The following is a 26,243-nucleotide window of genomic DNA, read 5'->3' on the forward strand; positions in this document are numbered from 1 at the left end:
ATGCAACATGTGTGTGAGTACTGTGTGATTGTCCTTATGCAACATGTGTGTGAGTACTGTGTGTGTGTGTGTGTGTGTGTGTGTGTGTGTGTGTGTGTCCTTATGCAACATGTGTGTGAGTACTGTGTGATTGTCCTTATGCAACATGTGTGTGAGTACTGTGTGTGTGTGTGTCCTTATGCAACATGTGTGTGAGTACTGTGTGAGTGTGTCCTTATGCAACATGTGTGTGAGTACTGTGTGTGTGTGTGTGTGTGTGTGTGTGTGTGTGTGTGTGTCCTTATGCAACATGTGTGTGAGTACTGTGTGATTGTCCTTATGCAACATGTGTGTGAGTACTGAGTGAGTGTGTCCTTATGCAACATGTGTGTGAGTACTGTGTGATTGTCCTTATGCAACATGTGTGTGAGTACTGTGTGAGTGTCCTTATGCAACATGTGTGTGAGTACTGTGTGAGTGTGTCCTTATGCAACATGTGTGTGAGTACTGTGTGATTGTCCTTATGCAACATGTGTGTGAGTACTGTGTGAGTGTCCTTATGCAACATGTGTGTGAGTACTGTGTGTGTGTGTGTGTGTGTGTGTGTGTGTGTGTGTGTGTGTGTGTGTGTGTGTGTGTGTGTGTGTGTGTGTGTGTGTGTGTGTGTGTCCTTATGCAACATGTGTGTGAGTACTGTGTGATTGTCCTTATGCAACATGTGTGTGAGTACTGTGTGAGTGTCCTTATGCAACATGTGTGTGAGTACTGTGTGAGTGAGTCCTTATGCAACATGTGTGTGAGTACTGTGTGAGTGTCCTTATGCAACATGTGTGTGAGTACTGTGTGCGTGTCGTTACGGAGGACACGCAGCGGTCCTGTGTGCAGAACAGTACAGTAGCTAATACAGGAAAGAAATGCCACTGTTGTATAAAATACACCAAACGTTATGCACATGTACAGCTGAGATGCTTTTCTCATTCTCTTTGCTCTTTTGCTTTTGCACTCTCTTTCTTTCCTAAGTCATTATTACTTATTATTTTATCTTTAGATGTGTTGTTTTCTGTTGTTCTGCTTTATTGTATATGCATATCACTGCATTGTCTGTAAGGATGCCGAACACAAATAAGATTTACTCTTATGTACCTGTACAAAAGACGTAACGATAAAGTACAACCTTGAACCTTGGAAAGGGCTTTACATCCACACAAGCACAGGAGAACAGTAGCACTGTTTCAGGTGATCAAAAGGAATAGGCTGAAGCTATACAGCTTATGAATGACTGTCCTACATATTCATGGTTTAAGATACAGTAATATGGTATAAAATAATATACAGCTTATGAATGCCTATCCTACAGATTCATGGTTTAAGATACAGTAATATGGTATAAAATGATATACAGCTTATGAATGCCTATCCTACAGATTCATGGTTTAAGATACAGTAATATGTTATAAAAGTGTACAAATTCACCAGAAAATAATAAGATAATAAGAAATTGTAAAAGGCTGGTGGACATCAAGGCTCTTAAGTGTCATGAATTAACTCGTCTACTGCCATTTAAATATGCCTTCTTTGGGATTTCATTCAGTCTCCATAGACTTCCATGTAATTTATAGTGCACAGATCATGCACGCCCATGCCTATGGGGGGTCTTTTTCAATCCTCATTTCCCTAGTAAGTGATCACAGCATTACAATTTGTTAACACACCGGGTGCCCACGTGGTGTTAACGCGTCAATCTCTTTGATCTTTACGATTGCCCAACGACGCGTTTGACGCGTTGTACAGTAAACTATACTGTACTGTAGCTACTGCACTTGGCTACCGCGGTGATGAAACAACTCCATTTCCCAACATGCAGCGCGCAATTACGTCACCCGGACGTGCTGTGTGGCTCGTTGACTTCCTGTCTAGTGGCTGCACAAAAGTGCTGTTTTCTCCGGATTCTCTTCCTTTTTTCCCTTTTTTTCTCAAAACGGCAGCCTCTTCTACATGCCGTAACACAAACACCGTGGCTTAGAAATGATAAAAAACGGTCCTGACTGAAAGAAAAGATTTTCGCGAAATAAACAGGACATACTCCGATTACATTTACTCGGATTACTTTTCTCGCCAGTACTCTCGCCGGTAGGTAAAATGACGCGTTGCCATGGGCACGAATACATTAAGACGTCAGAGATCACGTGGGCAGCCGATGTGTTAAGAGAAATGTGATGTTTTACACTGCATTTGTGAATTTTCAGGGGTTAGCTTACATTTGGTGGGTCAAGACTAGTTTTGTGTCCGCAACTGTTCCAATTTGGGCATGCATTTTAGGCATACCTAACCCTGGACCCCCCTGGGGTTCAAGTCCTTAATGAACTAACGAGGAATTAATTAACCCCTTCCAGGCTGGCGGACATCGAGAATCTTAAATGCCATGCCAGAGACATCCTGAAAGCGTCGCTGGTTCCCTTCATTCAGCGCTTCAAGATGAGACTGGTGGAACTGCACCGCCAACTAGAGGTAACTAAGGGAACTGCACTGCCAAATAGAGGTAACTAGAGGAACTGCACCGCCAACTAGAGGTAACTCTTGGAGTTTGTGAGCCTTTTACGGAAGCAGTGTTTTTGGAGCATTCAGGAACCCGATTTCAGCGATCCCATTTTTGATTGTTTTGAATTGAATCGAATTAATCTAATGGCTCAGGAAACTCAATTAGTTCATTATGTATTCATTATTAAGTATTGTATTAATGCATGTATTTATTCTTAATCAGTATCCTATAAACCTGAGGTGTAATTAATCTATTCATTGTTAATCATTTATTATATATTAATCTATTTATTCATAGTTAATCAATTATAATATTTTAATATATTTGTTTATTGTTAATCAGTTATCGTACAAACCTGAGGTGGACGATATCGAGCGGAGAAAAGCAGCTCTGCTTCAACTGGACGACCGACGGAACAACGTAGCAGCACTGACCAATCAGGCTCTGAATACCGACGATCTGCCTACCATACTGCATTACAAGTTACAGGTAATAGATTACTGTAATAGATTACTATATGACCTGCCTACCATACTGCATTACAAGTTACAGGTAATAGATTACTGTAATAGATTACTATATGACCTGCCTACCATACTGCATTACAAGTTACATGTAATAGATTACTGTAATAGATTACTGTAATATATTACTATATGACCTGCCTACCATACTGCATTACAAGTTGCAGGTAATAGATTACTGTAATCTATTATTGCGACCGTAGGTCGCATTTACTACCAAAACCCTCCACAGGCTGTCCGTGAGTGAGTCCGTCAGTCACACGTCACACGTCACACTCTTGCCCTGCTCATATCTCCGCAACCGTTGCCCCGATCCATGCCAAATTTTGCACACACACTCCTTACCTGCAAAACTACAACCTCCAAGGACCCCCCCTGGGGGACCCCAGATGTAAAAAATGACCAAATGTGCTAAACTGACCAAATGACCACCCCAACGGGGCTGCTCACGGGGAATTCCCGGGGACCACCGACTCCTGGTGCTCCAGAACGGATGCAAAAGTGGTGGCGCCCCCAGTGGAGGACCCCCTACACTGCAGCTCACATAAAATGCTGTAACTCCGGCTAGGAGCGACCGGGACAGCCGGGGCCCGTACATATTCGTCCGCCTTGGCGGCGCGGAGACCCCACCCCTCATTTCTCACATGGCCCTCTTCTAGCGCCACCATGAGGCCGATTCTTGCAAAACACATTTTTGGACACTGCTCCTACAATTTTTGCCCTAAAATCACGCAAATCGGTACACAGTATGTCTACACTCATCCCATCCCATCAACATGAATCTCTCCCATATAGCGCCACCTCCAGGCCGATTTTTAAAAACACATTTTTGGACACTGCTCCTACAGATTTTCCCCTAAAATCACGAAAATCACTACACAGTATGTCTACACTCATGTCATCAACATGGATCAGGAAGATTTTGGCAAAACAAATTTTTGCCCTATTTGTGGAGATAAGTGACCTACGGTCGCTTATCTCCCGATTAGAGAGTCTTACTGGTAGATTACTGTAATATATTACTGTAATAGATTACTGTAATATATTACTATATGGCCTGCCTACCATACTGCATTACAAGTTACAGGTAATAGATTACTGTAATAGATTACTATATGACCTGCCTACCATACTGCATTACAAGTTACATTGTAGTTGCACTGCATGTGCAAAATGGCATAAGGTTGTCTACCTACACATTACATACCAGTAAGACTCCCTAATCGGGAGATAAGCGACCGTAGGTCACTTATCTCCACAAATAGAGCAAAAATGTGTTTTTCCAAAATCTTCCTGATCCATGTTGTTGACATGAGTGTAGACATACTGTGTAGTGATTTTCGTGATTTTAGGGCAAAATCTGAATCGGCCTCATGGTGGCGCTAGAGGGCCATGTGAGAAATGAGGGGTGGGGTCTCCGCGCCGCCAAGGCGGACGAATAGGTACCGGCCCCGGCTCTCCCGGTCGCTCCTAGCCCGAGTTACGGCATTTTATGTGAGCTGCAGTGGCAGGGGGTCCTCCACTGGGGGCGCCACCACTTTTGCATCCGTTCTGGAGCACCAGGAGTGGGTGGTCCCCGGGAATGCCCCGTGAGCAGCCCCGTTGGGGTGGTCATTTGGTAATTTTTGCACATGTGCTCATTTTTTACACTTGGGGGTCCCCGAGGGAGCTGGGGGTCCCTGGAGCTCCGGGGGTTGGAGGTTGTAGTTTGGCAGGTAAGGAGTGTGTGTGCAAAATCTGGCATGGATCGGGGCAACGGTTGCGGAGATATGAGCAGGGCAAAAGTGTGACGTGTGACGTGTGTGACGGACGGACGGACGGACGGACGGACACCTCGAGCAGCTACATATAATTAATAATATGTTTTTTTACCTACAGATTAAACGTGAGCTGAAGGACCTCCTCTCTCAGGAGGTGACTCCTCCTCCAACCATGACTAAAGTCAGGCTGCTAGCTAGCATTAGCGCCTTCGAAGCTATCCTCAATTACGGTAAGCCCTCATCCTGTTTCCATGTTGGTTACACTGCTAGCTAGCATTAGCGCCTTCGAAGCTATCCTCAATTACGGTAAGCCCTCATCCTGTTTCCATGTTGGTTACACTGCTAGCTCCTGCTAACTCCCCCTGGGCTCTCTCCCTTCTCCCCCCTCCTCCTGGGACATATATATATGAACATGGATATGCATGGTGACATCAGGAGTATTCATACAGTATTCATATGTGTTACAGGGGAACTTGCCACTGAATCGGTCCCGTTTCAAACATCGCAAGGGGAGACGCCTCCGAGCGCGGCACCCATCAGCCAGCCTGCAGCCACTGGGACCCCTGAAGGTGCACCCATCACCCCTGAAGGTGCACCCATCGGTGCTGGGACAGTGTCCATTGAAAACTCCATCTCAACCGCTCCCACCAATCATTTACATTCTTCCGTCCCGGTCTCAGCCAATCCGACGTGGTGCTCCCAGGGGTCCGTTACGGCAACCGAGGCGTTGACAACGGCGTCACGCCCCGCGACGACGCAGAGGCGCGTCTCTGAGCCATGTGACATCACCATGGCCACGCCCCCATCCCAGAGCACAAGACCGACCAATGAGAGGCCAGTACTCCTTAAGCCCGCCCCCTCTTCCACTCTGACCTCTGGGAGACACATTTCCCAGAATGCTCAGCCCACGTTTGCGCCGACGTCCAACCCCGCCCTAAAAGTAAACCCCGCCCACTCTAACCCCGCCCACTCTAACCCCGCCCCCTCCTCCACTCTGGTCTTAAGACAGAACTCTGCTCCGCCCAGCGCTGCACCATGTGACCAGCCTTCTGCCGTCTCGTTGGTCAACCTGAATGACTTTGTCAACAACCCGTTTTATCCTTCCGTGTCTCTTCACTACGTGGCTCCAGCAGCGCAGCCCGGGGCCGTCGTGTTACAGCAGGGTACCGCCCCGGGCTGCTTCCAGCCGGCCTTGAGCCTGGCTGGCATCAACCAGGGCGCTGTAGATCCTGTGGGCAACGGCAGCAACCGCTCGGCGAGCTCTGCGGCGATGATCTACGGTCAGAACCCCCAGGCGAGCCCGGCTGCCCTTGAGCAGCCTCCTCCTGCGAGGTTTCAGTTGAATCCCGGCCCGTCCGGTGCCGTCGTGAGCGGATTGACCAGCCTGTCCCAACTCTACTTCGGATCTCAGCTGGTGCAAGTAGAAACCACCAGAAACCTTTCTGTCGTCACCTCAACTCTGAGCCAGACGGCTCAGAGCCAGGCCTCTGCAAGTCTGCTATCAGTGCAGCAGCTGCAACAACAGCAGCAACAGCAACAACCGCTACAACAGCTGCAACAGCTGCAACAACAGCAGCAACAACAACAGCAACAACCGCTACAACAGCTGCAACAACAACAGCAACAACAACAGCAGCAACCGCTACAACAGCTGCAACAGCTTATGCAACAGCAGCAACAGCAGCAACAGCAGCAACGGCAACAACAGCAGCAACAGCAACAGCTGCAACAGCTTATGCAACAACAACAACAACAGCAGCAGCAAAACCTTCAGCAGCAACACAAACAACAGCAACATCGGCAACAGCGCCAACAACAACAACAACAACAGCAACAACAACAACAACCACAGCAACAACAACAACCACAGCAACAACAACAACAGCAACAACAACAACAACAACAACAACAACATCAAAACCTTCAGCAGCAACAGCTGAAGCAACACAAACAACACAAAAAACAGCAGCAGCAACAACAACAACAAGCGGCCTCAAATACGACTCCCGGAGGAGAAGGAGGGAGGATGGAACAAAAGAACCCTCTGATCTGCAAGCTGCTGGGGTTGGCTGCTGGCTCCCAACAAATCAACGATCATCTCAACCACCTCAAGGAGTCGGGCTTCTTTTCCAGGAAGTCAAAGAGAAACAACGACGCATCTCCTCTCCCTTCTACTGCTACTGCTACTGCTACTTCTGCTGCTACTTCTACTGCTGCTGCTACTTCTACTTCTAATTCTGCTGCTACTTCTACTTCTAATTCTAATTCTAATTCTACTGCTACTGCTTCAGCAAATGCCCCACCTCCGTACAGCAGTCTTCACCGCACTGTGAGTCCATCCAACCAGGCTGAAGCCACACATACATCCAACAACGCGTCGCCCGGCCAAAACTCCACGCCCCCTGTACAGGCTCCGCCCTTCGCCATGCCCCAGGTGCAAGCTCCACCCACTGCGGCGCCCCCAGAAGGCCTGTCCTCGTCTATCAAACCCGTGTACGTTCTCACAGACGCCTCTACGCCCGACACGCCCGAGACTCTGTCTGCCCGCTTGACTCCGCCTCCTCCTCCTCCTGCTGAAGTCGTCCGCTCTCCGCCCGTCAAAGCCGTGGCCGACTCGTCCGCCGGCGACGCCGGTGCCGCCCCGCCGCCGCCAGTGCGTCATCCTCCTCCGGGAGAGGACGAGCCCAGCTCCACCGTGTCCGAGGCGGAAATGACGGTCATCGACCTGACGTCGTCCTGGGACGAACTCAGCGCCTTGCTCAGCCTCTATGGAGACGACCAGGACCAGGACGTTTGTGCCGTAAAGACGGAGAAAATCGACGCGCCGGTGAGCGACGTGTCGATCTTCTCCGACGCTGTCACAGAGTTGGACAAGATCGACGCGGCGGTGGCTGCCGCTGCTGCCGCTACGGAACAGCTGTCCTGCTCTAGCACACCTGTAGATGGCGCTGCTGATGCATCAAGGTACTTTTGGTCTTTCTTTTTTCGTAAGTTTGTAACGCCATACTTGACCTACTTCACACTACAGCGTCTCACTAAAGCATCCATTTGTTTTGTTGTCTAAACTCTGTCTTTAACTCTAACAACCTCGCCGTGCATCTTCCTAGGACATCCCCGTCTAAATGGACTCCGCCTACAGAAGACACGGCCACTCCCTGGCCCACAGAAGACACGCCCACTCCCTGGCCTACAGAAGACACGCCCACTAACTGGCCTACAGAAGAGCGTAGGTCTGTGAGTCCTACCGATCCTCACAGTGACGCCATCAGCACAGCTTCATCTTCATCGGTAAGCTATTTGTTTAACTAGCGATTAGCTGGGTTGACTATACTAGGCAGTGAACCTAGTCAATGCCCGCATGCAAATTGAGATTGATGTTACAGGATGTGCATGTTTACATTTAGTTCTCTTCTGGTTTTTTGACAGACGGACTCATCGGTGGCGGCAGCCATCAGCTCCATGGAAGATGTCATCAGCTCCATGGATGATGTCAGTCCAGACAGGAAGTGGCTGTCCAGGGGCAGACAGGAAGTCAGTCCAGACAGGAAGTGGCAGCCCAGCGTTAAACTGTTCCGTCTGGAAGTGTCGTCTTTACTTCCGGGTCGTCCTCTGCCACGCTTCCTCCTACTTCCTGGAGACGCTCAGGACGAGATTCACCTGCAGGAGATCGATGAAGAAGAACAGAAGGTAGGTAGAACCTAGATGAAGAACAGAAGGTAGGTAGAACCTAGATGAAGAACAGAAGGTAGGTAGAACCTAGATGAAGAACAGAAGGTAGGTAGAACCTAGATGAAGAACAGAAGGTAGGTAGAACCCAAATGAAGAAGAACAGAAGGTAGGTAGAACCTAGATGAAGAACAGAAGGTAGGTAGAACCTAGATGAAAAACAGAAGGTAGGTAGAACCTAGATGAAGAACAGAAGGTAGGTAGAACCTAGATGAAGAACAGAAGGTAGGTAGAACCTAGATGAAGAAGAACGGGTACCAAATGTGAAATATTAAGTTCTACAAGTTTTTTTAACTCTTTTACTGCTTCGGACGTTCCCGTTTGCCCCAATTTTGACCCAAGCGCGCTGCCAATACGGCTCGTTCTTTTTACCTTGTTTGATGACTGTAAGCTGATAACTGGTCGCGCCGCCGTGTACAGTAAAAACATCTCCCGTAACCACTGCTCTCAAAAATCCACTGCACGTAAACAATAATGGAGTCCCAAATCACTTCCTGGCTGTTTTCTGTGGATCTGATCTAGAAATGCATTTCTATGCTCTGAATGGACTGCAAGCGGCGCGGCCCAATTCACATTCATTCTTTGCATAAGGCTGCCCTCTGCCGCCAGCTTGGCTAAAGTACAAATATAATACATCCAATGAAAAAAAAGTTTGGAAATAATTAATAGATCATTTTCTTTAACATCGCAAAGGTAAGCTGCTTTTTGCTGGCACCAATAAATAAATAATAAATCTGGCAGTAGAACTGTTAACATGAAATATTAAGTTAAATATGAGAAGTAGATAAACATGAGTTTAAGAATCGATTTTAATTTACAATGATCTACTATATCAATATGCAAAAGCAAAATATTGTACCGTTTAGCTTTGTGCCGTATCGTATTTTACAATGCAGCTAGAAACTAAGTATTTGTTTTGATTGATTGATTGATTATTTTATTAGACAAAAATGGAGAACGGTTCAAGTATAGTCAATACAATAGAAATGTAGTACAGTACAAGTACAGTTAAACACCCTGCCTAAAAGGAACATCCCAAATAAGACTTTTTACGGTCCTTTTTACGTTGGAAGCCCTCAGTATTTAATTCATGATCATAATAAATATCAAGAAAAGATAATATAATATCGCAGTTATAAAAAACACTATGTGCAGATGGGGGAAACAAGGGGTGGGGGTGCTCACTTCTGGCCTGTCTATGGGAGAAGTGATAACTACCTCCTTCTCTAGCCTCCTGAAAGGTGAGTTTTCACCTGTCTATGGGAGAAGTGATAACTACCTCCTTCTCTGGCCTCCTGAAAGGTGAGTTTTCACCTGTCTATGGGAGAAGTGATAACTACCTCCTTCTCTGGCCTCCTGAAAGGTGAGTTTTCACCTGTCTATGGGAGAAGTGATAACTACCTCCTTCTCTGGCCTCCTGAAAGGTGGGTTTTCACCTGTCTATGGCCTCCTGAAAGGTGGGTTTTCACCTGTCTATGGGAGAAGTGATAACTACCTCCTTCTCTGGCCTCCTGAAAGGTGAGTTTTCACCTGTCTATGGGAGAAGTGATAACTACCTCCTTCTCTGGCCTCCTGAAAGGTGAGTTTTCACCTGTCTATGGGAGAAGTGATAACTACCTCCTTCTCTGGCCTCCTGAAAGGTGGGTTTTCACCTGTCTATGGCCTCCTGAAAGGTGGGTTTTCACCTGTCTATGGGAGAAGTGATAACTACCTCCTTCTCTGGCCTCCTGAAAGGTGAGTTTTCACCTGTCTATGGGAGAAGTGATAACTACCTCCTTCTCTGGCCTCCTGAAAGGTGAGTTTTCACCTGTCTATGTATGTATGGTAAATGTATGGTAAATGTATGTTTTTTTCGCCCCATTTGTTACAGTCTGATGGTAACCATGGTAACAGTGACCTCATGGAGCCCTTGGACTGTCCGGACACGCCCCCTCAGCTGCAGTTCGTTCTTTGTGCCGCCTGTCAATCACCCCACAGCTCCATCATCTGTGGGAGCTGTGGGAAAGGCTTTCACCGAGACTGTCACATCCCAGCTATAGGACCATCTATATGGTAAGATCATACTGTCACCTCCTAGCTATAGGACCATCTATATGGTAAGATCATACTGTCACATCCCAGCTATAGGACCATCTATATGGTAAGATCATACTGTCACCTCCCAGCTATAGGACCATCTATATGGTAAGATCATACTGTCACCTCCCAGCTATAGGACCATCTATATGGTAAGATCATACTGTCACCTCCCAGCTATAGGACCATCTATATGGTAAGACTGTCACCTCCCAGCTATAGGACCCTCTATATGGTAAGACTGTCACCTCCCAGCTATAGGACCATCTATATGGTAAGATCATACTGTCACCTCCCAGCTATAGGACCATCTATATGGTAAGAATGTCACCTCCCAGCTATAGGACCATCTATATGGTAAGACTGTCACCTCCCAGCTATAGGACCATCTATATGGTAAGACTGTCACCTCCCAGCTATAGAACCATCTATATGGTAAGATCATACTGTCACCTCCCAGCTATAGGACCATCAATATGGTAAGACTGTCACCTCCCAGCTATAGGACCATCTATATGGTAAGACTGTCACCTCCCAGCTATAGGACCCTCTATATGGTAAGACTGTCACCTCCCAGCTATAGGACCATCTATATGGTAAGATCATACTGTCACCTCCCAGCTATAGGACCATCTATATGGTAAGACTGTCACCTCCCAGCTATAGGACCATCTATATGGTAAGACCGTCACCTCCCAGCTATAGGACCATCTATATGGTAAGATCATACTGTCACCTCCCAGCTATAGGACCATCTATATGGTAAGACTGTCACCTCCCAGCTATAGGACCATCTATATGGTAAGATCATACTGTCACCTCCCAGCTATAGGACCATCTATATGGTAAGACTGTCACCTCCCAGCTATAGGACCATCTATATGGTAAGACTGTCACCTCCCAGCTATATATATGTATCTGTGCAGTGATAGGTCAAGAATGTATGACATCATCATGTATCTGTGCAGTGATAGGTCAGAATGTATGACATCATCATGTATCTGTGCTGTGATAGGTCAGAATGTATGACATCATCGTGTATCTGTGCTGTGATAGGTCAGAATGTATGACATCATCATGTATCTGTGCTGTGATAGGTCAGAATATATGCCATCACAATGTATCTGTGCAGTGATAGGTCAGAATGTATGACATCATCATGTATCTGTGCTGTGATAGGTCAGAATGTATGACATCATCGTGTATCTGTGCTGTGATAGGTCAGAATGGAGTTGCTCGTTGTGTCAGGACCTTTCAGACTCCATCGACCCGTTCTGGAACGAGAGACAGAAAACCACCTGTCTGTCTTTGATGGACCAGAGGGTGAGACATCTGTCTGTCTGTCTGTCTGTCTGTCTGTCTGTCTGTCTGTCTGCCTGCCTGCCTGCCTGCCTGCCTGCCTGCCTGCCTGCCTGCCTGCCTGCCTGCCTGCCTGCCTGCCTGTCTGTCTGTCTGTCTGTCTGTCTGTCTGTCTGTCTGCCTGCCTGCCTGCCTGCCTGCCTGCCTGCCTGCCTGCCTGTCTGTCTGTCTGTCTGTCTGTCTGTCTGTCTGTCTGTCTGTCTGTCTGTCTGTCTGTCTGTCTGTCTGTCTGTCTGTCTGTCTGTCTGTCTGTCTGTCTGTCTGCCTGCCTGCCTGCCTGCCTGTCTGTATTTCTGTCTGTCTGTCTGTCTGTCTGCCTGCCTGCCTGCCTGCCTGCCTGCCTGCCTGCCTGTTTGTCTGGGAATATGCCTTATTCCCCTTATGCCTAAATACTTTGTGAAAATACTAACAGTCAGTTTTTAGATAAAGTTGTAAACGGTCAGTTTGTGAATAAAGTTTAACGGTCAGTTTTGTGTTTCTCAGAAATGTGAACACCTGCTCCTCTTCCTGACCTGTGAGATCTCCACACACACCTGGACACATGGTGACCAGGTACCTACCTACCTACCTACCTATCTACCTACCTACCTACCTACCTACCTATCTACCTATCTACCTACCTATCTACCTATCTACCTACCTACCTACCTACCTACCTACCTACCTATCTACCTATCTACCTACCTATCTATGTATGTTATTAACACCTGGACACATGGTGACCAGGTACCTACCTACCTATCTACCTATCTACCTATCTACCTACCTACCTACCTACCTACCTACCTACCTACCTACCTATCTACCTACCTACCTACCTACCTACCTACCTACCTACCTACCTATCTATGTATGTTATTAACACCTGGACACATGGTGACCAGGTACCTACCTACCTACCTACCTACCTATCTACCTACCTACCTACCTACCTACCTACCTACCTACCTACCTACCTACCTACCTACCTATCTATGTATGTTATTAACACCTGGACACATGGTGACCAGGTACCTACCTACCTACCTACCTACCTATCTATCTACCTACCTACCTACCTACCTACCTACCTACCTACCTACCTACCTATCTATGTATGTTATTAACACCTGGACACATGGTGACCAGGTACCTACCTACCTACCTACCTACCTATCTACCTACCTACCTACCTACCTACCTACCTACCTACCTACCTACCTACCTACCTATCTATGTATGTTATTAACACCTGGACACATGGTGACCAGGTGATCTACCTAACTACCTAACTACCTACCTATCTATCTATGTTATTAACACCTGGACGCACGGGGACCAGGTCAGTTCATCCATCCATCCATCCATCCATCCATCCATCTATCCATCTATCCATCCATCCATCCATCTATCCATCTATCAGCATATGTTAGCATTAGCATTTGCGTTTGTTAGCATTTGTTAGCATTAGCATGTGTTAGCATATTGTTAGCATTAGCATATGTTAGTATTAGCATTTGTTAACATTTGCATTTGAGACCAGTAACGTGTTGGGAAGTGGAGACATGGCTGTTTAAAGCCCAGCCAATAGGAAGGCAGAGGGGGCGGGGCTTAAGCATTTACAGATAGTTCCTACTTGCCTTGTAAGTACACACAGCGAGTTTCGAGACGGTACCATGCTGTTTAAAGCATAAAGCTGTTTAAAGCTAAGCCAATAGGAAGATAGGGGCGGGGCTTAAGAGGGGGCGGGGCTTAAGTAATAAGTCCCTATTGGCCGTTTAAGTCCAGACACCAAGTTTCAAGACAGTACCATGCTGTGAACTGGAGTAGTGGCTGTTTAAAACCCAGCCAATAGGAATACAGAGGGGGCGGGTCTATTTCAATTACAGCTCATCCTTATTGGCCGGAAAAAGACTTTGTGCCGAAATTTGCAAGAACATTACTGACTTACTGACTTAAGTATGGCGGATTACAATAAGTGTTTTGCCATTGCATTGCATGGCAGGCACACTTAATTGTGCCTGCCATGCAATGCAATGGCAAAACATAATGATAACACGTAATTCGCAAAAAACGATGCCCAAAAACCCCATTGACTTAGAATGGGGGAAATTTCGGCACTTAATAACTACCGCACGATTTACGCCACCGCCGCAATATATATATCAAAATGTGAAAAAACACCATTGACTTTGAATGGGGGCTTCGGGGGGGGGGGGACCCAGAAACTTTGGCCCCACATTACTCTGACATACCTTTGCCTAGCAACACCATTTAAACTTTAAAACGCACCAAAAAACTTTGGTCTTTTTCCGGCCAATAGGGATGAGCTGTAATTGATTAAGCCCCGCCCCCTCTGTAACAGGAAGTGCCCTTCGCCAAACAGGAAGTGCCTCTATATCTCTTGAACCGTTTGTCGTACATACGCGTGGGTGGTGTCATATGACTTGATTAAGAGTCCTTAACCTTAATTGGGGCCTATTTCGCCAAACAGGAAGTGCCCCTCACCAAACAGGAAGTGACCCTTTATCTCATGAACAGTTTGTCGTACAGACTCGTGGGTGGCATCAAATGACTTGATTAAGAGTCCTTAACCTGAATTGGGGCCTATTTCACCAAACAGGAAGTTGCCCTCACCAAACAGGAAGTGACCCTTTATCTCATGAACCGTTTGTCGTACAGACGCGTGGGTGGCGTCAAATGACTTGATTAAGAGTCCTTAACCTTAATTGGGGCCTATTTGGCCAAACAGAAAGTGCCCCTCACCAAACAGGAAGTGAACCTATATCTCACCAACCGTTTGTTGTACAGACGCGTGGGTGGTGTCATATGACTTGATTAAGAGTCCTTAACCTTAATTGATGCTTCCTTCACCAAACAGGAAGTGCCTTTCGCCAAACAGGAAGTGCTTCTATCTCATGAACCGTTTGTCGTACAGACTCGTGGGTGTTGTTATATGACTTGATTAAGAGTCCTTAACCCTAGTCTCGCGTGGCCAGACTGTTGCCTCCGCGATTTGGTCAAATGCTCCCAGCATACAGTCTGGCAGACGGAAATAGAAACGGTGAGTGCGAGATAAAGCGGATGTGACGCAACCGCTCCCTTGGTGCAGTAGCAATAACATGTCCTACTGGAAGCGTTATGTCTCCTTTCAACATTTCTGGGGGCTTTATTTTGGCTTTCTCTGGTGTTATTGGTGTCACCTTCATGATGTTTTCAAACGTTTCTTAAACTATACACTCATAACAATAATAGGCAGCTCGAATTACTTTGTCTGAGCTATTGTGTTTCTGTTATGTTTCCAATGGGACTACAGTTCAGTGCAGCAGTGGCTACTTCCGATACTCGCCGTTCGGGAGCTGCTGTTCCAGACTCTATATAGCATTCGGAGATTGTGGAATAGTTGTCTGGCTACGCGAGACTACCTTAACCCTAATCGGGGCCTATTTCGCCAAACAGGAAGTGCCCCTCACCAAACAGGAAGTGACCCTTTATCTCATGAACCGTTTGTCGTACAGACTCGTGGGTGGCGTCAAATGACTTGATGAAGAGTCCTTAACCTGAATTGGGGCCTATTTCGCCAAACAGGAAGTTGCCCTCACCAAACAGGAAGTGACCCTTTATCTCATGAACCTTTTGTCGTACAGACTCGTGGGTGGCATTAAATGACTTGATTAAGAGTCCTTAACCTTAATAGGGGTCTATTTCGCCAAACAGGAAGTGCCCCTCACCAAACAGGAAGTGACCCTATATCTCATGTACCGTTTGTCGTACAGACGCGTGGGTGGCGTCAAATGACTGGATTAAGAGTCCTTAACCTTAATTGGGGCCTATTTCGCCAAACAGGAAGTTCCCCTCACCAAACAGGAAGTGCCCCTATATCTCACGAACCGTTTTTCGTACAGACGCGAGGGTGGTGCATTATGACTTGATTAAGAGTCCTTAAAGGGCCTACACCATGCTTTTAAAACTATATTTTTTGTATAAATATATGCTCAAAATTGAGTCTTGACAGGTTTTAACCCTCAACAAACACTCTGACCATTCTTTTTGTTTGTTCTAGCTCTACTATAATGAGGCTCTCCAGCTGCAATACCAAAACGGCCTCTGTTTGCTCAGGGGCGCATCTAGTGGGGTTTTTCCAGAAAAAAAAAAAGGGTTAGGGTTAGGGTTAGGGTTAGGGTTAGGGTTTTTTTTCAAAAAAAAAGTTTTTTGAAAAAAAGTTTTTGAAAAAAAAAAGTTTTTTGAAAAAAGTTTTTTGAAAAAAGAAAGTTTTGAAAAAAAAAGTTTTTGAAAAAAAAAAGTTTTTTGAAAAAAAAAAATTTTTTTGAAAAAAAAAAAAATTGAATTTTTTTTTTTGAAGTTTTGAAAAAAAAAATTTGGAAAAAAAACCCTAACCCAGCTGCAATACCAAAACGGCCTCTGTTTGCTCAGGGGCGCATCTAGTGGGGTTTTTCCAGAAAAAAAAAAAGTTTTTTGAAAAAAAAAAGTTTTTTGAAAAAAGAAAGTTTTGAAAAAAAAAGTTTTTGAAAAAAAAAATTGAAAAAAAATGTTTTTTTACTCTGCATTGCATTTTTTTTGAAAAAAAAAAAGTTTTGAAAAAAAAAAGTTTTGAAAAAAAAAACATTTTGAAAAAAAAAATTTTTTTTGACTGAAAAAAAAAACGGGAAACGAGAGTGACGTCACTCTCGTCAACTCTCAGAACAGCACTGTTCTGAGAACCCGTGGAAAGCTTTTCATCTCTGTCTGCCCAAAACCAGAGAAAGACACAACGGTCAGAAATAGGACTTTGTGAGGATAGAAGGTGCCAGTGGGACCCCAAAAAAAGGATTTAACTCATTGAATGCCCTTTTCAAGATGGCCGCCAAGTACCAGGATGCCACGTTCCTAAATTTCTAGTGCACGGATCAATTTTTAGTGCACGGATCGTGCACGCCCATGCACCATATATGCACCATATGTGTAGTACTTTTTAACAGCTTTCAAACAAACAAATCCGCTTGGAAATCCGTTCAGGCATTCATGAGATAGAAGCCTTCAAAGTCAGACAAAACAAACACTGCCACCTTCCTAAATTTCTAGTGCACGGATCAATTTTTAGTGCACGGATCGTGCACGCCCATGCCTAGATCATGCACCATATGTGTAGTACTTTTTAACAGCTTTCAAACAAAAAAATCCGCTTGGAAATCCGTTCAGGCATTCATGAGATACAAGCCTTCAAAGTCAGACAAAACAGCCATTTTTGACATTTTGAAAGATGTGTTTATGGGGCTAAACATGCAATTTCGCAATTGCGATCATGCCTAATACATTTGAGGCATTTTTAGAATTTTTTTTATAAAAAAAAATTTTGAATTTTTCCTTTTTTTTTTTTTTTTTTTTTTTTCAAAATGGCTTCCAACTCGGGAAACTCGGGCTGTGGCAGCCTGGGAGTACTGTAATAACTCGTGAAACTTGTGCCTTGGCAGTCAATGAGTTAAAATAGAAAAAGTGAAAATTCATGGTGTAGGTCCTTTAACCTTAATTGGGGCCTATTTGGCCAAACAGGAAGTGCCCCTCACCAAACAGGAAGTGACCCTATATCTCACCAACCGTTTGTCGTGCAGACGCGAGGGTGGTGCATTATGACTTGATTAAGAGTCCTTAACCTTAATTGATGCTTCCTTCACCAAACAGGAAGTGCCCTTCGCCAAACAGGAAGTGCCTCTATATCTCATGAACCGTTTGTCGTACAGTTGATAATGTTAAAGCTAATGCAAAAAATGATAATGTTAAAAAATCTAGCGCTAATATAACGCTAATGCTAACACCAACCGCTACACAAGGTTGCACACACTTAGCGAGCTGCAGGCACACTTAAAATTTCTTAGAAATTTTCTTTTCTAGTTAATAATAATAATAATAATCTTATCATTTCCAGATGTTCCAGAAGCTTCATCGTCTCCAGCATCGTCTTTCTCTCCATCGTTCTCCTCCGTATCGTACTGCTGCTGAGTTCGTTTCTGACGTCTGGACGCTGTTTGATGCTATGGAGGTACACACTGTAATGCACACTCATTATAACATGTACACAACTATAACTACACACTGTAATGCACACTGTAATGCACACTCATTATAACATGTACACAACTATTACTACACACTGTAATACACACTCATTATAACATGTACACAACTATTACTACACACTGTAATACACACTCATTATAACATGTACACAACTATTACTACACACTGTAATACACACTCATTATAACATGTACACAACTATAACTACACACTGTAATACATAACATTATAATAATGAGTATAATGATAGTAATAATAATAATGAATATGTTTTCTCAGCAGGATTTCCAGACCTCCCTGCAGCTTCAGGAAGTTTTCCAGGTGAAACTGGTTGAAACGTTTCGCTCAGACCTTCATCCTTCTCTGCTGCAAAGTCCTGGCAAGGTCACGACCCCTGGTGACCTTCACACAGATGGGTCAAAGGTCACGACCCCTGATGACCTTCACACAGAGGAGGGGTCAAAGGTCACGACCCCTGATGACCTTCACACAGAGGAGGGGTCAAAGGTCATGACCCCTGGTGACCTTCACATAGAGGAGGGGTCAAAGGTCACGACCCCTGATGACCTTCACACAGAGGAGGGGTCAAAGGTCACGACCCCTGGTGACCGTCACACAGAGGAGGGGTCAGAGGTCATTCACACAGAGGGGGAGGGGCCAGTGGGGGGGGAGGAGCCTAAGGCAGCAGCAGGACAAACCGCTGACGAGTCGAAACTGAAAGAAACACGAAAACGATTACGAGAACTTCTGGACACAGTGGCTCCTGCCAAGAGGAGCCGACCGGACACACCTTAACCCAACCCTAACCTAACCCAACCTAAACCCAACCCAACCTACCCTAACCCAACCTAATCCCAACCCAACCTAAACCCAACCCAACTTAACCTAACACAGCCAAGAGGAGCCGACCGGACACACCTTAACCCAACCCAACCCAAGCCTACCCAACCCTACCCTAACCCAACTCAACCCAACCCAACCCTAACCCAGCCAAGAGGAGCCGACCGGACACTGAGTGACCTTAACCTAACCCAACCTAACCTAATGTACAAGCATGCCCACCATCTCTGTGGGCATGTACAAGCCCACAGAGATGGTACCTCTCAGTAGATGTACAAGCCCACAGAGATGGTACCGCTCAGTAGATGTACAAGCCCACAGAGATGGTACCTCTCAGTAGATGTACAAGCCCACAGAGATGGTACCGCTCAGTAGATGTACAAGCCCACAGAGATGGTACCTCTCAGTAGATGTACAAGCCCACAGAGATGGTACCTCTCAGTAGATGTACAAGCCCACAGAGATGGTACCTCTCAGTAGATGTACAAGCCCACAGAGATGGTACCGCTCAGTAGATGTACAAGCCCACAGAGATGGTACCTCTCAGTAGATGTACAAGCCCACGGTGCTCGGTAGAAGAAGGGAAGAGTTTTACAAACACTTCATTGGATGGACGTGAATCATCTCTGTTTCTGTTTTTATACATTTATTCTGTTTAAAAAAAGAGGTTTTCCACACTTCTTTATTATTATCATTCATTACTTCTCAGAGAGAATTCCATTCAGTTCGTTAGTTAATTCATTTGTTTATTTATGTTATATTACTGACAAACAGCTCTGCTCACAACAAACCAAAGAAACCACAGTTGTGTATTAAACGGTATTATTCCTGTATTGTTTTATGTGGAAAAAAAGATATATAAATGTATATTGTCACTGTCAGGCAGAAACCAACTATCAACTTAGTTTTATTTATTTTAACAAATCAGTTTATTGAACATAAATCAGTTTATTGAACATAAATCAGGTTATTGAACATAAATCGTTTTTTATTGAATAGCCTTTACATCTGTGTGGGCTTTAGGGTGCGTTACTCCACTTGTGTAAAGTGATGATAATATAAAACCTCCTAACTCCATTGAGCTGTATGTGGGTAAAGAGATGATAATATAAAACCTCCTAACTCCATTGAGCTGTATGTGGGTAAAGAGATGATAATATAAAACCTCCTAACTCCATTGAGCTTTATGTGGGTAAAGAGATGATAATATAAAACCTCCTAACTCCATTGAGCTGTATGTGGGCAAAGAGATGATAATATAAAAACCTCCTAACTCCATTGAGCTGTATGTGGGTAAAGAGATGATAATATAAAACCTCCTAACTCCATTGAGCTGTATGTGGGCAAAGAGATGATAATATAAAAACCTCCTAACTCCATTGAGCTGTATGTGGGTAAAGAGATGATAATATAAAACCTCCTAACTCCATTGAGCTGTATGTGGGCAAAGAGATGATAATATAAAAACCTCCTAACTCCATTGAGCTGTATGTGGGTAAAGAGATGATAATATAAAACCTCCTAACTCCATTGAGCTGTATGTGGGCAAAGAGATGATAATATAAAAACCTCCTAACTCCATTGAGCTGTATGTGGGTAAAGAGATGATAATATAAAACCTCCTAATGCCATTGAGCTGTATGCGAGTTTAGAGACTCTAGGCTTGCTAAGGGAAACCACGCCCCGCACTCATTTTTGAAGCTTGTGATTGGCTGAACCGGAGGTTGGGAGCGCTCCGTTGTAGTCACTTGGACCGCGCGAGGTGCACCAAAACCCAATTATCATTGCGTTTATCGTGCGCTTGCCCAGGCCTTACGGCCTGGGCATAAATAGAACGATTGCATTCACCACGGCTTCGTAACTCGCGCGGCGCTCCGCCGGCCGCGCGGCCCTGGCCCGCTCTTCGCGGCCACTCGCGCCTGCGGCGCTCGGGGGCGAAGAGCAGGACCAAGGTCCGCTGGCCTTCGCGCCGCTTGCAATGCCGTGGACAATAACTGAAAACGAGCGCTCCTTCCCTTTGCAAGCCTAGAGTTTCTAAACTCGCGAGCTGTATGTGGGTAAAGAGATGATAATATAAAAACCTCCTAACTCCATTGAGCTGTATGTGGGTAAAGTGATGATAATATAAAACCTCCTAACTCCATTGAGCTGTATGTGGGTAAAGTGATGATAATATTAAAACCTCCTAACTCCATTGAGCTGTATGTGGGTAAAGAGGTGATAATATAAAACCTCCTAACTCCATTGAGCTGTATGTGGGTAAAGTGATGATAATATAAAAACCTCCTAACTCCATTGAGCTGTATGTGGGTAAAGTGATGATAATATAAAAACCTCCTAACTCCATTGAGCTGTATGTGGGTAAAGTGATGATAATATAAGAACACATGTATATAGTCGCCATAGCGACCTTTAGCTTTGTTTTCCTGAAAGGTTTTTGGACGTAGCTGGTTTGTGCCTGACCACAGAGATGTGTAGTATTTGTATTTTATTGTATTTCACACACATTGAAATAAAATTAGTATTATTGGCATAAAAGTGTTTACATTTTTGATTGACAGTCACATTATATTGACTGTATTTGTGATTAGTGTGTTAGGGTTCAGGGGTCAAAGGGCACTAAAGATAAATATGCAAAAATAAGCTACAAGTGAGCATTTATGTTGTCTCTTGTTTATCTACACCTTTAAATAAAGTTGTGTGCCTATACATTTAAACAAAGTTGTGTGTCGATCCATACATTTAAATAAAGTTTTACCATTGTTTGTCAAAGTGGGTTCTGCTGCGCCCCCTAGTGTTTCTCAACATGAATTCCATCATGCATGTATTGATCTGTATATATTGATCTGTATATATTGATCTGTATTTATTGATCTGTATATATTGATCTGTATATATTGATCTGTATTTATTGATCTGTATATATTGATCTGTATTTATTGATCTGTATATATTGATCTGTATTTATTGATCTGTATTTATTGATCTGTATATATTAGCCCTATTCACGGCCTGCCCACTCAGCATCCCCCGGGTGCTGAAGTCACATTTTGAAGGGGAAAATCCTACTATAAGCCCATAGAGTTAACACAGAAATCACACATTTAATGCAATTTCCGAATAGTAAAGTATACAATACGGCTAGCATGATCAAGAACACAAGATAGTAAAAGGCACAAAGCATAATTTACTTTACCGTTCGAAATAATGATTTGTTGGCTTTAAGTCCAGCTATTTCTGTTATAGTTTCCCCTTCTAAATTGATGTCAGCACCCGGGGGATGCTGAGAAATTTGCTGGGTGGGCGGGTCGTGAATAGGGCTAATTGATCTGTATATATAAACAAACATTATTGATCTGTATATATAAACAAACAGAAAGAGGCATGAAGATCTGTATATTTACTGTCATGTCGGAAGGTTCCCGCTTTGATTCTGCATCAAAGTGTCCTTGGGCAAGACACTGATATTAAAGTCCAAATGAAATCAAAATGTTTTTCACACTTTTAGAGCATATCTGTAGTGATAATAAGGCCATACTTAACACTCTAGAGCATATCTGTAGTGATAATAAGGCCATACTTAACACTCTAGAGCATACATGGGCAACTGGCGGCCCGGGGGCCACATGCGGCCCCCACCTTCACTTAATGCGGCCCGTAGGTTAATACTGGAATACTGATATATTATTGATTTCAGCTGTTACGATTATTCCAAACATGACCCGCTTTAATTCCATCAGTCTATATTAGTAGCTTAATAACAAGTATAGTAGTATTACAATGTATTTGTATTTAGGTTCATAAAGTTAACAACAACAAATTTAACAAGTTAGCAAACAACAACGAGTATATAACTAAATGCCTTTGAAATTAGATAAAACTGTTTCATTTCAGGATTCCAATTCAAAAACAACAAAAAAGAATTCAGGATTCCAATTCAAAAGAAGCAAAAATAGCCGATCTACAAGCTCAAAACGCTGCGATGCGTTTTGAGCTTGTAGATCTGCTATTTTTGCTTCTTTTGTATGAGATACTAGAATGACAAAGTAGGACGTAGCAATATGCAATGTGGCCCTCTGGAGTGAAGGTGGAGATATAGTGGTCCTCTGGAGTGAAGGTGGAGATATAGTGGTCCTCTGGAGTGAAGGTGGAGATATAGTGGTCCTCTGGAGTGAAGGTGGAGATATAGTGGTCCTCTGGAGTGAAGGTGGAGATATAGTGGTCCTCTGGAGTGAAGGTGGAGATATAGTGGTCCTCTGGAGTGAAGGTGGAGATATAGTGGTCCTCACCAGCATCAAAGTTGCCCACCACTGCTCTAGAGCATATCTGTACTGCTAACTGATAATATGACCATACTTAACACTCTAGAGCATATCTGTACTGCTAACTGATAATATGACCATACTTAACACTCTAGAGCATATCTGTACTGCTAACTGATAATATGACCATACTTAACACTCTAGAGCATAGCTGTAGTGATAACTGATAATATGACCATACTTAACACTCTAGAGCATATCTGTACTGCTAACTGATAATATGACCATACTTAACACTCTAGAGCATATCTGTACTGCTAACTGATAATATGACCATACTTAACACTCTAGAGCATAGCTGTAGTGATAACTGATAATATGACCATACTTAACACTCTAGAACATAGCTGTAGTGATAACTGATAATATGGCCATACTTAACACTCTAGAGCATATCTGTACTGCTAACTGACTTAACACTCTAGAGCATATCTGTACTGCTAACTGATAATATGACCATACTTAACACTCTAGAGCATAGCTGTAGTGATAACTGATAATATGACCATACTTAACACTCTAGAGCATATCTGTACTGCTAACTGATAATATGACCATACTTAACACTCTAGAGCATAGCTGTAGTGATAACTGATAATATGACCATACTTAACACTCTAGAGCAGATCTGTACTGCTAACTGATAATATGACCATACTTAACACTCTAGAACATAGCTGTAGTGATAACTGATAATATGACCATACTTAACACTCTAGAGCATAGCTGTAGTGATAACTGATAATATGACCATACTTAACACTCTAGAGCATAGCTGTAGTGATAACTGATAATATGACCATACTTAACACTCTAGAACATAGCTGTAGTGATAACTGATAATATGACCATACTTAACACTCTAGAACATAGCTGTAGTGATAACTGATAATATGACCATACTTAACACTCTAGAACATAGCTGTAGTGATAACTGATAATATGACCATACTTAACACTCTAGAACATAGCTGTAGTGATAACTGATAATATGACCATACTTAACACTCTAGATCTAGAACATAGCTGTAGTGATAACTGATAATATGACCATACTTAACACTCTAGAGCATAGCTGTAATGATAACTGATAATATGACCATACTTAACACTCTGTAGTGATAACTGATAATATGGCCATACTTAACACTCTAGAGCATAGCTGTAGTGATAACTGATAATATGACCATACTTAACACTCTAGAACATAGCTGTAGTGATAACTGATAATATGACCATACTTAACACTCTAGAACATAGCTGTAGTGATAACTGATAATATGACCATACTTAACACTCTAGAGCATAGCTGTAGTGATAACTGATAATATGGCCATACTTAACACTCTAGAGCATATCTGTACTGCTAACTGATAATATGACCATACTTAACACTCTAGAGCATAGCTGTAGTGATAACTGATAATATGACCTTAACACTCTAGAGCATAGCTGTAGTGATAACTGATAATATGGCCATACTTAACACTCTAGAGCATAGCTGTAGTGATAACTGATAATATGGCCATACTTAACACTCTAGAGCATAGCGATGTGATAATATGGTTAGGGTTAGTGTCAGTCTGTTGCGCTGGCTTGCCTCTGGTTCAACCAATCACAAGCGGCGGCCGACATCTGATGTCCTATGAACACAAATGTGTTTCTGTAGCTGCTGCCTTGTCAGTCTACAGCGTGACACTGTGATACTGGGCGCCGATTGTCAGCCCGCCCGCCTTTACATATTAATGTCTTTATGGCCCGCCTACTTTTTGACCGCACAAAGGTGTGCACTGCTGGCCTCATGTCCCTGATGTCTTCACCACGAGGTGCTGGCCTCATGTCCCTGATGTCTTCACCACAAGGTGCTGGCCTCATGTCCCTGATGTCTTCACCACGAGGTGCTGGCCTCATGTCCCTGATGTCTTCACCACGAGGTGTTGGCCTCATGTCCCTGATGTCTTCACCACGAGGTGCTGGTCTCATGTCCCTGATGTCTTCACCACGAGGTGCTGGCCTCATGTCCCTGATGTCTTCACCACGAGGTGCTGGCCTCATGTCCCTGATGTCTTCACCACGAGGTGCTGGCCTCATGTCCCTGATGTCTTCACCACGAGGTGCTGGTCTCATGTCCCTGATGTCTTCACCACGAGGTGCTGGTCTCATGTCCCTGATGTCTTCACCACGAGGTGCTGGTCTCATGTCCCTGATGTCTTCACTACGAGGTGCTGGTCTCATGTCCCTGATGTCTTCACTGGTCTCATGTCCCTGATGTCTTCACCACGAGGTGCTGGCCTCATGTCCCTGATGTCTTCACCATGAGGTGCTGGTCTCATGTCCCTGATGTCTTCACCACGAGGTGCTGGCCTCATGTCCCTGATGTCTTCACCACGAGGTGCTGGCCTAATGTCCCTGATGTCTTCAACACGAGGTGTGCACTGCTGGCCTCATGTCCCTGATGTCTTCACTGGCCTCATGTCCCTGATGACTTCACCACGAGGTGCTGGTCTCATGTCCCTGATGTCTTCACCACGAGGTGCTGGTCTCATGTCCCTGATGTCTTCACTACGAGGTGTGCACTGCTGGCCTAATGTCCCTGATGTCTTCAACACGAGGTGTGCACTGCTGGCCTCATGTCCCTGATGTCTTCACTGGCCTCATGTCCCTGATGTCTTCACCACGAGGTGCTGGTCTCATGTCCCTGATGTCTTCACTACGAGGTGTGCACTGCTGGTCTCATGTCCCTGATGTCTTCACTACGAGGTGTGCACTGCTGGTCTCATGTCCCTGATGTCTTCACTACGAGGTGTGCACTGCTGGTCTCATGTCCCTGATGTCTTCACTACGAGGTGTGCACTGCTGGTCTCATGTCCCTGATGTCTTCACTACGAGGTGTGCACTGCTGGTCTCATGTCCCTGATGTCTTCACTACGAGGTGTGCACTGCTGGTCTCATGTCCCTGATGTCTTCACCACAAGGTGCTGGCCTCATGTCCCTGATGTCTTCACTGGTCTCATGTCCCTGATGTCTTCACCCGTTAATGAAGACATTACCAAGAGTGCTCTTA

At 44.5% G+C, this 26,243-nt stretch overlaps 1 protein-coding gene across 1 annotated transcript in view; it reads left to right on the forward strand.

The window, feature by feature from the left end:
• LOC308300741 (uncharacterized protein) overlaps positions 1-18,812 on the forward strand; it is a gene marked incomplete at its 3' end in the record, with an annotated part of 36,818 nt that extends 18,006 nt beyond the window's left edge. The window contains exons 6-16 of the mRNA XM_080744638.1: positions 2,373-2,487; positions 2,861-3,007; positions 4,921-5,032; positions 5,270-7,766; positions 7,910-8,090; positions 8,229-8,489; positions 10,399-10,580; positions 11,825-11,927; positions 12,447-12,515; positions 17,866-17,979; positions 18,300-18,812. Of these exons, the coding sequence (XP_080600764.1) occupies positions 2,373-2,487; positions 2,861-3,007; positions 4,921-5,032; positions 5,270-7,766; positions 7,910-8,090; positions 8,229-8,489; positions 10,399-10,580; positions 11,825-11,927; positions 12,447-12,515; positions 17,866-17,979; positions 18,300-18,812 (4,294 nt within the window). The remainder of the gene's footprint in view (positions 1-2,372; positions 2,488-2,860; positions 3,008-4,920; positions 5,033-5,269; positions 7,767-7,909; positions 8,091-8,228; positions 8,490-10,398; positions 10,581-11,824; positions 11,928-12,446; positions 12,516-17,865; positions 17,980-18,299) is intronic.
• Positions 18,813-26,243: the final 7,431 nt, after the last annotated feature.

The sequence above is a fragment of the Nannobrachium achirus genome (genome assembly GCF_963921795.1).
Source record: "Nannobrachium achirus genome assembly, chromosome: 2".
Taxonomy (NCBI): Eukaryota; Metazoa; Chordata; class Actinopteri; order Myctophiformes; family Myctophidae; genus Nannobrachium; species Nannobrachium achirus.